This window comes from Plutella xylostella, chromosome 13 (genome assembly GCF_932276165.1).
Source record: "Plutella xylostella chromosome 13, ilPluXylo3.1, whole genome shotgun sequence".
Classification (NCBI taxonomy): Eukaryota; Metazoa; Arthropoda; class Insecta; order Lepidoptera; family Plutellidae; genus Plutella; species Plutella xylostella.
The window spans coordinates 5,345,395-5,360,463 of NC_063993.1; the positions used below are offsets into that span (position 1 = coordinate 5,345,395).

At 38.9% G+C, this 15,069-nt stretch overlaps 1 protein-coding gene across 1 annotated transcript; it reads left to right on the forward strand.

Annotated features, from left to right (window-relative positions):
* Positions 1-11,314: 11,314 nt before the first annotated feature.
* LOC105397994 (achaete-scute complex protein T4) lies at positions 11,315-12,864 on the forward strand. The gene has a single exon (XM_011570035.3). The coding sequence runs from the start codon at positions 11,436-11,438 to the stop codon at positions 12,627-12,629; it is 1,194 nt and encodes a 397-aa protein (XP_011568337.3). The 5' UTR covers positions 11,315-11,435; the 3' UTR covers positions 12,630-12,864.
* Positions 12,865-15,069: the final 2,205 nt, after the last annotated feature.

The following is a 15,069-nucleotide window of genomic DNA, read 5'->3' on the forward strand; positions in this document are numbered from 1 at the left end:
ATTCGCAACCAGCTCAAGCTGAGGATACCATGATAGGTTTTTATCAATAATTATGCCGAGATACTTTGTTGACTTTACCTTTTCTATTAAAGAGCAATTACAAGTTAAGTTATTTGAAAGACAAGTATGGGCAGTTATGCTTAATTTTTCATCAGGTTGCGTGTTGTCACGAATTGAGAAGGCAATATAGTTCGTTTTGCTGGTGTTGAGAGACAATAAATGCAGTTTAAGCCACTTTATTACTTTAGTAAGACCAATTTCAGCTTTTTTGAAAACGTCATTCCAGTTGTCATCGTGAAAAAGTAGTGCAGTATCATCTGCGTACGAAAACACTCTTCCATTTAGTAGTTTTAAGTTAGTTAGGTCGTTGATGTATATTAAGAACAGGGTAGGTCCAAGGACACTACCCTGTGGAACACCGTATTCAGAAGTAGAAACATCCTTACTAATAGTTTTATCATCAAGCTTTACTCTTTGCGTACGAGCATGTAAATAGTCACTGATTAAAGTTAAAAATGATCCTCTAATACCAATTTTATACAGCTTACTTATCAGAGTGGAGACAGAGACGGTATCGAACGCCTTTTTAAGGTCTAGGAATATACACAAGGCCTTTTTCTTACTATCTAGATGTTTTGTAATATCTTTCGTTAGGTCCAGGATAGCATCTTCAGTACTTAAGCCCGGGCGAAAACCATACTGAGAATCTGATAGGAGGTTGTAGGTGTTAAGAAAACTTATTAACCGATTATTTATTAATTTTTCCAATATTTTTGAAATAACAGGCAGTACCGAGATAGGTCTGTAATTGTTGATATCATCTCTGTCTCCTCCCTTAAAGATTGGATGTATTACTGAGCGTTTTAGCACTGGGGGAAAAACTCCCTCTTGGAAGGATAGAATACCAAGATGAGTTATAACTGGAATGAGTTCCGATTTAGCCAATTTAACAAATTTAGTGGGGATTCTATCCCATCCTGCAGCTGAGTCGGTTTTCAGGTTGTTGATGATAGACTCCACTTCATTTTGTTCTGGTTCCAGTACACCAATAGTATTTGCTTGAGACGGGACGGAATCAAGGTATCTAATTCTATCACTTACATTTTGATCAATTTCGTCAGCTAACGATTTGCCTATAGTATTAAAATAGTCATTAACATATTCAGCCGATTCAGTCTGAGAACTTTTGAGATTTAATAGTTCTATGTTAGTATTTTTCTGTCCATTTTGATGCGTAAGATTTTTAATGCATTTCCATAAAGATTTATTGTTTGTTTTAGATTTTTCTAACAGATCTCTCTCGTATAGCTTTTTTAGTTTTTTTATAAGGTTGTTACAGAAATTACGATATCTGCGATATGTTAGCCTTAGAATTTCGTTAGTTTCATCTTTACGTAGTTTTTTCTGGAATATGTACTTACAAGCAACGTTAGGACATGCATTTCACGCTACATTCAGCAGCGTGATGCAGCTTCCCTAGCGAAGTTGCTTGCCAACTTATCGACATAACAATATTTTTAAATATTTTTTTTCAAGTCGATTTCTAAATTGCAAAGAACGTTATCGCAAACAGGAGGTTTATCTTGTTCTCCCATGTTTCTGCGGCAGCTATAAATTGTTTAAATATACCATAATTCTTTCTTCTCCTAGATGTGTTCTCGATAAGTGTTTATTAGAGCACGGGTGGTAGACTCGTGCGATATCGATGCAAAAACAGGTGCCCGACAAAAACTGCCGACTTTTTTCCCTAAAAAACAAACATAAAAAGTGTCCCGAAAGACTTGGAGAGTGTTTGCGTCGCTTATCGCAGTTTGTTTAGGAAATAATGAGCGGCCGCCAACTTGTTCACAACTTGCTAACACGATTGTAGATTTGCATTTAACAAGTCGTTTTATTACCAAACAATTTTGGGTGCTACAAAATAATAACATACTTTTTATGTAAGTGTTTTTGGATATTTTCGTCCAAAATAAAGGATGCGCAGTCAGATGCAAGTAATCCTCAAATAAACTGACAAGCTGTACCTCAGTGGTACATGGTGGTACTTAATGGACATGTTGGTATTTGCATAAAAGATTGTGGGTTAAGCGAAGCCACGTGTGAGGCACGCTCCTGGATCGCGAAACAACATGAACTGAACTCTATATAGCAGTTTTTAAGAACCTCAGGTACAGACCCCCGCGGGAATAAAAAGACTCTGATTACAACCCGCAAATGCAAACGACAATTACAGTCAGTATCCATCATTTTTATTGTTGCGATTTCGACTCCCGTGGACCTCCACGAATAGCTTTAATTGCGTGTGAATAATCCGAAATGTGAAATGACCGCCATTTACCACTCGTAGACAACTCCGACCGACAGTTTAGCCTCTTTAAGTACCCGGGACACTGCGGCTAACATTCCGGGACACGTCGTCGCAAAGGTCGCATAAATATGTATACCTGAGTTAATAAAGACGCGAATGAATTACGATATCGATATCCAGTACACTAAATTAACGATGCAGATCGATGCATCCAAAAGATATTTATGAGATAAATTTGTCTCCAAGTTGTGGAGCGTCTCATTATGTGCGCCGACAAAGAGCGGCCAGCATTTGTCAACCAGCGGCAGCGGCTCGCGAATAGCGAAATACTAAATAAATTGCGCACTAAACTGTGATTTTATTACAACGTAGCTAATTAAGGGTGTATTGCGCTTTGCACTTAACTGGATAACGAGGTGGTGGATACAAAAAGCGATTTATCAGCGGTTAACAGTAAATCAGGAGTTGGTAAAAACGAGTTTGTTTTGGCTTGTTTTCGAGGCGAGTAAAGTGGTGAGTGGAATGCGCTTATTAAGTGTCGTTCAGACGTCTATCAGTTTTGGCACCCGCGTCATTGTGTGGACCGGCGGCCGGGGACCGGTGCCGGGGCGACCGGACCGGCAACCGGACGGCACGCGTTGTTTAACATTCTGCACGACATGTAGCTTGCCTCACACATTGTGATGTGACATGCAATCAAATGTATCGACATCGATATAATGCCGCCGGATCTTTTTGGCTCGTATGTCCAGAATATGTTTATTGTTATGTATTAAAATTCAGTCGCTTAGTGATGTTTATGAATTTTAAACATAAGTAGGTAATTATTACCTACGTTAGAATATAACTTGCACAAAAGACAAACTCGATTATCGAATCACAGCATGGTCATTTGCCATTACGTATGTAAGTACTCGTGATCATTTTACAGATAGGTACTTACAATGTAGAGCTTCATTATATAAGGATAATAACTATTATGTCTTCCAATGACTAATTATACAGTTCTAACTCAAATACATTTGGCGGAACGGAGCACATCGATACTACCGTCAGCATACCCCATCACTACGTTCAGTAAGCGCACCAATAATTGGGCATTTTGATTAAGACCTCAGTGCGCCGCGCCGGGCCCCCGCGGCGACGCCTCGCCCGCGCCTGCGCCTGCGCAGCGCACAACACCCTAATTGTTAATTTAGGACAACGGGACCGCACATCCTTCATATCATTAAACGTACAAGATTCATTACATTTAATTATAACCTCATCTTTACTGAGTAACCAGCGAACTTGAAGCTGCACAACAAAAAGACACCAACATAATCACGGGCAAACAAGAGGTCATAAAGACACACCGTTCTTGTAAAACACTGTGTACCGATTACAGCCGATACAATGGGACAAGAAGGCTAGTTTCTCTTCAATTGGCATGTACTACATATGTGTAGCAAGTGTAAGCGTTCCGGATCGTATATTGAGACCACTTAATGCGGATTCCAGGAGGAAGCTTCAGTAAATAAGGTTGCTTTACGATCGCTATCCTCCAGAGGCGGTATGCCATTGTGGCAGCCTTCGACAGACACACTTTATTGGCTAATTTTATTCAATTAAATTGTTCTCGTTGGCACGCCTCGCAGTCTTTGCGGGGTCATTTTAACGCCTCTGAAATTATTGCAATACCCGCTCCCGGATTTACTTGCGATAGACAACATAATGTGAGACAGTGTTGCCCCAACAACGGTTTAGTTAAATCATTTTATAACGGTTGTAATATTTTGTTTTTATTAGTACTTATCGATGACGGACAAGTCGTGATCATAAACTGTTCAATCCGTTTCTGACAGGACCTCTCGCTGGCTACCGTCATCATGTTAATGGAAAGGGTTAAAACGAACATTATATGTTAATCCTGATCAACATAAAGAAGCGGGTGGTGGCTTCCAAACAGTGAGCGACACTACAGCCTCATGCTGTGACTGCGATATACGTTTCATCACAATATCGTCCAGAGGACAAAACTATTATACCCTTTGGAGAAAAAAACTGATTTCACTAAACGCATCTCGTGTCATGCTGACATCGCGTTTTACGATCGTTTATAATGGATATTATTTTGACGGTGATGCGAATAGGTACCTTTATAGATAGCATCATGTTGCTATGAATGTTGACATTTGAACAAATGGGCTAGAAAAGGGTTGTATATTCTTCGAAGCACTGACAATTAATCGGCATGATATTTGCTTTGTAAGGTTCAATGTTATTTATCTCTATGTTATCATTATCAAGCTTGTCAAGAATTAATTCCAAATTATAATTTATCGGGACCTGAACAGTAGCCATACAAAAAACTAAATCCCTAAAACAAAATATAAGTTTAAACTTTTTCGCTACACAAAAAAATTGCGGAAGCGTGCTTTTTCAAAACGAACTATCCAATAAAACATGCTTTAGGGACACCGAATTGTCCACACTCATAAATATAAAGACATGGTCGGTTTCCATAAATTGTTAGAGAAACAAATAAAATTATATTTAATAGTATCGTGAGAACTGTCGCCACCACCCACTGAGGATGGTTCGTTAAATATTTTAATTGCGCCGCTAAAAAGGTCCCAAAACTTTTATAACTCGTAAATCAAATGGTTGTCCACAGTAGTCCTCGCTAGCGCCCATTTTTGTCGTATGGAATGTTTTCTAAGCTGAATCAAGATATCTGATAAATCAATCGTAAATCAGAAATACTCGTACATATACTTTCAGTTAGTATCTTTTTTAACCCCTGACGGAAATAGAGGGGTATGTGTGTTTCCAAATTTCGTTTATCTTTATTTTAGATATGAAGCTCTCTACATCTGTACCTGCAGTGCGATTTTTAGCAGGAACCCTTTATTATTTTGATAGCTACCTAATGGGAGAATACCACCTAAAATATGTATACAAGACAACGAGCGTAAACGTCAGCAGTGGATCGTGAAACTGCAGTGGACGTCGTTGCCCATCGATTAGGATCGCTACCCACGGCCCGTCAGCTCGATGTGTCTGCTCCCGGAATTCTTGTAAACTTCACATATTTATACTCCTTTCACCCCAATGAGTCTTAATCGATAATGAGATAATTATCAAAATAACGCTGCTTACCGTAATACCAATAAACGTTACTACCGTGCAACCAGATATCGAACCATGATAACATCTCAAAAACATAGACGTAACTTGGGAAAATTACTCAAGATTACCATTTATGGCATTTACAATCGTCATCCATGGGTAACCGCTTATGGTATTCCAAATGGAACTTCCAATTTGACGTGATCAAAGACGGAAGCGTCATTCCAGAAAGGTCGAGAGTCATTCGAAAACGATCACTCATTCGCAACGAGACATTCTTAGCTTTGGCTGAAAAAAATACATTTTGGAGTCAATAAACGTGTGTGTTTGTTTTTCTAACAGGAAACCTATTTAGTTTGATTGTAAAAAGACTGGTAAAAAAGAAAAAAGAGCCGTGTGGGTGGCGGCTGACGACAGTTTAAGTAGTGTAACTCGAGCCGCCCCAGTCCAGTTAGTTTTTCTTGAGGCGAGCTCCAAATTGTCGGAAGCCAATGAGATGATGATATTATTTTCTCTAGAGCCGTCATTAAATGTTTATGAGCTTTTAGCTTTCCGGAAGCGAAGTCCGTAGGCTCAATAACCGAGTTTTGTTTTTGCTTAGGAGCTAGAAGCAGAAATTGATATGTTAATGCTCCTTGTTTACCGGTAAATTATTATTGCTTTAACAGCTCAATCTTACAACTGCAATTTGCCGTGGAATACTGATGAAGCACGCCAAGATTATATACCAAAGTAATTAACAAAAATTTACAAAAAATCTTTATTGTAGAAAGAAAGAACCACCAAGTACAATGAATTTAATCCAGAGATTTTTTTACAGGATCAATAAAAGGATCGAGGGTTGCCTACATTGTATTTGTGTGTGTAGGTGCAACAGGGAAGTGAGGTCACGTGGCAAAACCCTCAGCACAAGCGCGAAGCGCAACCCCTATTTGAGTTTTGTCTCTTTCTAATACGACACCGTGGTGTAAGGCATGAATGAGATGGAGGGTGTGCTTGTGTGGGTAAAGCGGCGGCCTCAAACATCTGCCAGGCTCTGATATTTTTTGGTCGGTTACGTTTAAAGCTAATAATAATACTTTGATCGAAGTTTGATTACACTAACCATTGTTTATGGGATCTCTACCCGATTCCAATGTACCTTTTTGATTTCTTTTTCATATTTCAAATATATAATAACTCGTATTTAGTAAAATTACATCAGTAATTAAACAACAGTTGCTGTCATTTGTCATTATCATCCTTTACTTCAACTAGGTCCTGTTCAAGATGCACTAAAATATTCTTCGGTAGCCCTCCCTCCTGCACCAGCACAACACCAGAAATATTAATAAAACCACTTTTATTTTCACTTGACAACCACTCAACAGCATGTAACGGTTGGACCATTCAGAGGTAGGCAAAGAAACGAGAAACAACACTCGAGACTTGATCTTAAGAAATTCACAAGTTCATTGAAAACGAATGCAGCGCAGGGGAACTCGTCATTCTACTGGAAGAATAATGCCGGATGAAAGGCAAATTGTGTCTGGTCCAGTATTGAATTGCCGCAGACTTGATTTTTTTCATCCAGATATTATTTAGGCTGCTGAGCTGTTGCTAAGTAAGCTAGGACGTCAAGAATCTGGAGACGCTGAATAGGTTGCTGAGGATAATTATTATGTATGGCTTTGATAATTAAATAAAATGTACACAATAAGGTGTAGCTAGTACATATTATATTTGAAGTATCTCCAACGAAACTCGAGCCCCTTACAAATTTGAGCTATAGGTACTAACTACCCTTCCGCGGTCACAATGTACTATTAAACTGCATGGTCCACTAATTTGAAGTTTTTCAGGCTCAATGCATTATCAGTTATCAGATTAGTACCTACATAATCAATGTATCTTGCTTTGCTCAAACGTTATGAAAGTCTTCATTGCTACTTTAGGAATGGCTAATTTCATGTTTTCGACTAACGCAGATTTAAATACTGTCAACAAACGCAAATCAAATAAAAACAAAAAAACCTTTTATATATCTAAAAAGGAACAATGACGAAGGTCAATAGAAAAAATCTCCAGACATTGATTCACCCCCAACCAAGTCGTCATAACCTAATAACTCCGAGCAGGAAGCGCTATTCTGCAACCAACAAAGGGGTTAGTACAAAGGGCAAGTCTAGCCGTCTAGATGCAAGCCGCCTGACCTTAGCTCCATTTCAAGTTGAAGGTCCCCCATTGTACAGGATTCTAATAAGAAATAACACACCGTCTGGCAGGGAAGCCCTGAATGGACGGCCAAGGTGAATATTGAGATAGGTTAGGCGAAACTAAACACAGCTGTTTGATCAATGACGACGGTGATTATAGCAGGTTTTTTTTTTCAATCGCCAATTTTAAATATTTTAACTCCAACCGGATTTGAGTTAATCGGTTGATCCCAATTGCTGTTGCATCCTTAAGTTGTTTTGAACTTTTGTTTGTATCTCTACCTCTGTAGAACTTCATCTCACGTGTCATCTAACACAAGATAGTTATGACTTACAGGGTAGATAAGGGTATATTTTGTGCACTCACAATTCAAAATCTTGAATGATAGTTACGTATTGCTAAAAAATAAAAAAAATCAATAAAGTTACCTGTTGTAGTGCGTAATTTGGCGCTTATTACCCGCCGTACCCTTTTTACATGTCGTGATAAATACCTACACAAAGTCACTCTATCCTCAACACTATAAAGCCCTCTCCATACTCTCTACAAAGGTTTTTCGGGCATTGACAAAACTATTCACTATTAAAACGACTGACGAGCTCTGCCGAATAGGGCCTCTACACTCTCGCATTCGCTACATCTTGTGTAGTTTTGTCTGGAGCGCGCTTAATGAAAGGGTTACGTTATTTTGACAGAAACACCTACCACAACAGACGCACCCCACACAACTACCTACACAAGTATAAGTTACAATCACAATCCACGGCACCAGATTTAAAGCACCTTTCCCCTCGGGGTCCATATGGTTTGGGAACATTTAGGCTCTAAATATAGCCAGAATCGTACGGATCCCACATGTTAGCAACATGTCTTGAATCACCTTACGGCGCAGGATCAACGGGAAAAAAACGGCAATCTTGAGTTACAGGATGCACTCCCAGTATTAGGGACATTACAACTCTATAAGAAGGTATTATTGAGGACTTCGGAGTAAAGATTTCTGAGTTAAGTTGAGAATAACATTAAGAAAAAAAAAATTTGCTTTCAAAATGCTAATCCGCCGACAGTGTTCGATTACAGTTAGTGTTCTGTATCTTTTCTGTATATAATAAGTAAATACATAATTCTCAAAATAAATATATGAAGGTAAGTACCTGTATAAAAATAAAGTACTTATAGATATATAACAAACATTAATTATAGGGTGATCATGTTAAATGCAGACTAAGATAATGCTTTGGGTTTAAAAAAATTGTCGGTATGTTTGTATGTTTCGAATATGGATTTTATACTTACACACAAATTTAGGTTACATTTGTTTTGTCAAAATATAGGTTTTGTTTCATCAAAAGGTAAGTATATTAAGTAGGTAGTAATATTATAAATGTGAAAGTAACTGTGTCTGTCTGTCTGTCTGTCTGTCTGTTACTCTTTCACGCTAAAACTATTGGACGGATTTGAATGAAATTTGGTTTACATATGGTCTAGACCCTGAGAAAGAACATAGGCTACTTTTTATCCCAGAATTCCCACGGGAAAACTTTTTAAGGCGAAGCGAAGCTCGCGGGAACAGCTAGTAGTAAATAATAATAATAATTTCACTCCTTAGGGAATGGAAACTTTTCGTGGAAAGAAGGTACCTACTGTGGAGCGTAGCGCCTGATTGGTCACTATTGTATATTTGTGAGTGATACGACGTTGCTGCATCTTTTCTTTAGGCGCAGTATCTAATCTGTAGTTTTTAAAATGTGATATAAAATAAAACTATGCATTTAGTTAACACTTTCGTTCTCACTGTACCATCCATCAAGCAATCCGTTTTGTTTTAAGTATAATTATTTTATACTTACTTATATTTTTAGATTCTTCAGTTAATGTTGCAATCGGTTTTTAAACTTTAAAATTATCCTTTATTTAAATTCCATAATCACAATTAACAATCAAACACGATACAAAACCAAAAATCTCATTAAGTAATCCGCGCCCTCCCTTACCATCTCCTCCCGAATCCATTTACGATTACCATTTCAATTACAAATATAGAAAAATCATCCCTGTACTTCCAAACATATGGTTTAAACCCGAGATTCAATGGCGTATCTGTCTATGGTGCCAGTAACAATGGTCAAATCGTGGCGCGTGCCAGAAGGTACAAAGGTCTGAGGGCAGCTGGCGTGGGAGACACAAAACACACGTGCATAGAATAAAACTGACTTTACTAACACATACACAAGTTTTTTTTATGTGTAGTCTGTTTGGAAGAGCCCAAATGTTAACTGTCCCTTTCTTATTGAGAGAGCTTTATCACAGATGTGTTGGGTAATTTATGAGAACAATTGAATGTATCTAATCATGTTTAAATGAAGTTTAGTTAAGGTAAGAATAGCTTCTAGTATTTCATACAATATAGACTGTAGAGGCGACCTAGTCGTCATTTTCATCCAACTATGTATTTGAAAGTTATTAGGTTAATTCGTTATAAGTACTGGAAATTATTATTTTAATACCTACTTTTATGTTTGTATTTAATAATTTATAAGGATTTAGCGAATTGCCGTTGCACCGCAACTCCACCGCGCGATGTTCACGAATCTAAGGAGCACTGCGCCGCAACTGATACATTGCATCGAATATTCGAATCGTTACATTAACACAGGCAGTACTCGTATTTATCGTCAATTTTAGAACATAAGAAACACATAGGTACCTACCTAATCATTATTTAAAATAATACATAGGTATTTTAATTATTAAATTTAAGTTTGTCAAAACGATATACCTTCATCTACCTATCTATCAATCAATGTTTTATGTTGATTTACAAATGTGACCATGTTACTCTGTTGGTGGATGATGGATATAAATTTAAAACAGTAGGTATATTTTAAGAAAGCTTTTATTAAAAACAGCAACGATTAACTTTTTGTTTTTTCAGATAGTATAAATGTTTACGAGGACAACATTTCATTAAATTCACAGAATGACAATAAATAACTATAGGTACCGAATAATTCGGCGCAGCGCAGTGCTCCAATGCAACCCCTAGTTGTTCTCAAAATGCTATTGAAGCACGCGAACGGTTTTGGCTTTAACCTCTACATACGCAGCTATACTATGCGCATACGCAAAGGTATTTTATATGTGTCTATGTGTGAGTTGCATTTCTACACAGCCCTGGGTGGTACACCCCATAAAAAAATTGTACTTACTCGTAATTTAGGACTTTGATTCGACTGTGGAGATGCTTGTTTTGAAGATTTATTATTATGAGCTTAAAAATATATCTTTACTTTTGAAATATGTATGTATTTTTGTGTCTCAAATATTGATTCCTGTAAGTAATTAAACTGAAGGCTGATGATAATAATCTTTACCAATGATTATTACTAGATTAACAGTATGTTATACTATGATGCTACTATGTGCTTCATGATTTCTATAAATGAAAGATAGTCCTAAAAGCACAGTATTTTGGCGGGATTCGTTAATTTTTTCACCTACAGTGCCATCTGGTTACCTGCGACAGTGTGCGTTAGGGGTGTGGCATTGTGAACCGGAACGCTTCCCCTGTCCATTTATATAGGGACATGTGTGCAACTAGCTAACGTAAGTACCCCTGTTGATCCCCCCTCGCCCCGCGGGCACCCCGCCGACACCCCAGCTGCCTGGTGGCACGCGCCATTCCAGCCGCGGCCGGCGCCCTGACGCCACCTCTAACGGTACCTTCAGACCTTCAGCCTAGAGCAATCTCCTACATGACCGTGAACCGCGACTAAACCAAAACAAACACCGTAACATGTGAATACTGCCCGTCATCGCCATGAGCTCGATCGGCGTCGTCGTGTTCCGCAACTCGCCGCTGGCGCGCGTGCAGGTGCTGCAGGAGACCGTGAACAACTCCGCCAACATCGCCAACAATGACGTCAGCAAGAATGTGAAACGAGAGATCGTCATACTGCGGAAGAAACAGAAGCTGCAGTCTCCTTCGACGGTGTCTGTGACGTCATTAGTGCGCGCCGCGGAGTCCTCGGGCCCGCCGGCGGCCAAGAGGCTTCGTGAGGAGGCGGAGGAGCAGGCCCGCTCGCCGACGCCACTCGCCGTCGCGCGACGCAACGCCAGGGAACGCAACCGAGTGCGGCAAGTCAACGACGGATTCGCAGCACTTCGACGACACATACCCGAAGAAGTCGCCTCGGCTTTCGAGAATGCCAACTCTAACAGAGGACCTAACAAGAAACTGAGCAAAGTGGAGACACTACGCATGGCTGTTGAGTACATCAGGAATTTGGAGACACTGTTAAACATTGGACACTTGGACAAAGAAAATAACATGCGGCCGTCAATGGAGTCGTTCCCTTCTCCGGCATCTTCGTCTCCTCGAGACAACAGCCAGGACAGAAGCTACTTCTGTCTCAATTCTCCAGCAATGGACGATGACGATGCGGACGAAGACGAACTTGATGGCTCTATGACACACATGTCCCAGCAGCAATTCGTCACGCTGCCAGCCCCAGATTCGTTTCAACTCGTGTCAACTCCACATTTGTATGAAGAAGAAGACGGTGGTCCACCAATGACTCCATCATCAGACCTCCTAGCTCATGAAGACGTTAACTCACATCTGATGGACAGTCACTTTCAGTTTCCTAATTCCGCTGAACAGTTCACTGTGATTCCAGAGCAGAGCTTTTGTGGTGAATCCGACGTTATAGGAAATGAGAGTGAGTTCGAAATGAAATACGCGGATTCTCTACACGTGCAGATGAACCACAACTTCAATGATGAAGAGCTTCCACTGGACGCGATCAACGCCGACATGATCCTAGGTCAGGATCAGTTTAAAGAAAACACTGCGTTCCTAGACAACGATCAGTTCAGTGAAGTTGAACTGAAGAAAGAGCTTCCTGACATCCAAGTGACTCCCGAAGACAGAGCGCAGTTTGAAGAGACGCTGAAATGGTGGCAGGAGAAGACCAGGCAAGCGCGGGCTCTGATGAAGGGCAATCATAATTAACGATAGAATTTTACATCGTTAGTTAGATATTTATTGTGATGTAGTTGATAAGTAGAAGTAAGTAGTAAACATGCAGCTGTCAGTGCCAAAGTAGGTGGATTGTGGGCGCAAGGTGCTCGCAACGGCCATCGGCCTGTGGGGATTAAAGTTTATTTTTCTTCATGGTAAAGTCGGCCGTTGTTCATTAAGGCAAAGTAAAGAGACACCTTGCGTTTCCAGTAATAACTATAGTCGGTCGCATAGTAGCAAGTAGAAGTTATTAGTAATATCTGTAAAATCTTTACTACCCAGTTTAAAACTTGTATAAATTTTAGCATCTAAGTAATTGCAACTATTTCAACATTGTACTCAGTGTACCAGCCGCACTAAGACGTTACTTAACTGTATCAAATAGATTTAAAACTCAATGCTTACTAAATTACCTTAGTCATTATGTTAGTGAAACTTTAATGATCTCATTTAAACCTTTTAGTGCAGATGGTTATGTTGAAATAATTACAACTTCAGTAGATATTATACAGGGTGCAGATGACAGGCACCCAAAAATTTACTTACCTTATCTACTCCTCAAACTAACTGCCAGTTTCTATATCTCTATCTATCCATAACTGGAAGTTACTTTCATACGATTTTGACATAATCAAAAGTAACAATCTGTCAAAATCGTATGAAAGTAACTACCAGTTATAAATAGATAGAGTTATAGAAACTGGCAGTAAATTACTTTCGCTTTAATGTTATTGATAATTCATGAATGATTTTTTTAGATCTTTCATACCTTTGATAAAACATTTTCCTGTATGGCTCTGTTTCCTGAGGAAAGTTTAGTTTAGAGAAGTAGATAATGTGGCATTTTTTCGACTTTTTGTCATTTACACCCTATATTTTATGCGCAAGATTTTAAAAAAATTGTTGAAGTTATAACAGCCAAACATGTCATAATCGTGTAAAACATGTCAAAAAAACTGTAAATATACTTTAAAGGCACTATCGGAATCTGCGTCAAAATCAGTGCCTTGTATGGTTATTTAATATTGTGATCTATAATTTAGAAACACATTAAAAAGGTTAAATTGAGTTTGTCTTTGGAATTTCAACCCTTAAATTATTCAAGAGCAGAGTAAAACGGTTGTTTAGCCGCCATCGTCCCGCCATCATCAACACATTCCGTTCAAGTAATATTGAAGCACCCCTATGTTAATGCAACCGAAATTAGTTTGTGAATGACCTACTTAAGTAAAGAGCTTTTTTCTATTGAGCCTGTGGGCTTCTGTACCGAAAGAAGGGGTCACTTCCACCAACTACTTTAATTCGCAGTTAACGATTCCGGCGCTTAGCTGTTAGTAAATGTAAATTTTATCACCATGGCCTATAAGAAGGATACTTTCGTTTAAACAAAATATATGTATGAATTTCCAACACATCACATACCTATGGATTATCTCCGGGAATTTTGAGACAAAAATCAGACTATTTCACTCACAGGTTTTTGTAAATCGGTTGAGTATTTTATGAGTTTATTACTTGCAGACATATACAACATGGTACAAAATAAAATAAAAATAATATCATACAAAGTTATTATTAAACCCTATTTCATACACATAAATTCACATATGTATACACATAACGACGACCGAATGGCGTAGTGGTTAGACGACCGAATGGCGTAGTGGTTAGTGACCTGACTACTGAGCCGATGGTCCCGGGTTCGATTCCCGGCCGGGGCAGATATTTGTTTAAACACAGATATTTGTCCTCGGGTCTTGGATGTGCCCGTAAAATGGCAATAGGCCCGCCCCCTATTACATTGGGACTAACATAACACTCTGGCGAAAAGTGGGTGCAGCAATGCACCTCTGCCTACCCCGCAAGGGAGTACATTAGTACAAGGCGTGAGTGCGTGTTTTTTGTTTTTTTTTTTGTTATACACATAATTTTAGTTCGGTAGAGACTAGTTTATGTGAATAAACTAGTCTCTACCGAACTAAAATTAACCTGGTTTAACGAAACTCAGTAAGACGGTAAAACTGGGCCCAAATCTGGAGCCGTTAACGGTAAGGCGATATCGCTATTGTAATTTTAATGCCCTGCCGTTAGTTCGGACAAAAAAATGGAGATTTTGGGGCGCAAGCGGCTCAGGACAAACGGGCTGATTGCCTCACAGCAACGGTAGAGGTTCAGTTGACAAGCATTGTTTTATAAGCAGTATCTATTACATGTGTGAGAAAGTAAAGATTGAAAGTGATTGGGGATTGGTGGTTAGCGGTCCTGTTTATTTAGTTAAATTGATAACTGTAATGTAGTTCAGTATGAGGTCATCCTATCCTGCAGATAGATTTAAACCATTTTTAATATTCTTATACTTATGTAATTTCTTAAATTTCCTTAGATTTTTTTGTCACAATCCTGAATACTGAAACGACGACACGGAAGTTCA

Bases quoted from the DNA above. Each gene is read 5' to 3' on its own strand.
- LOC105397994 (XM_011570035.3), top strand. From the start codon at position 11,436: ATGAGCTCGATCGGCGTCGTCGTGTTCCGCAACTCGCCGCTGGCGCGC.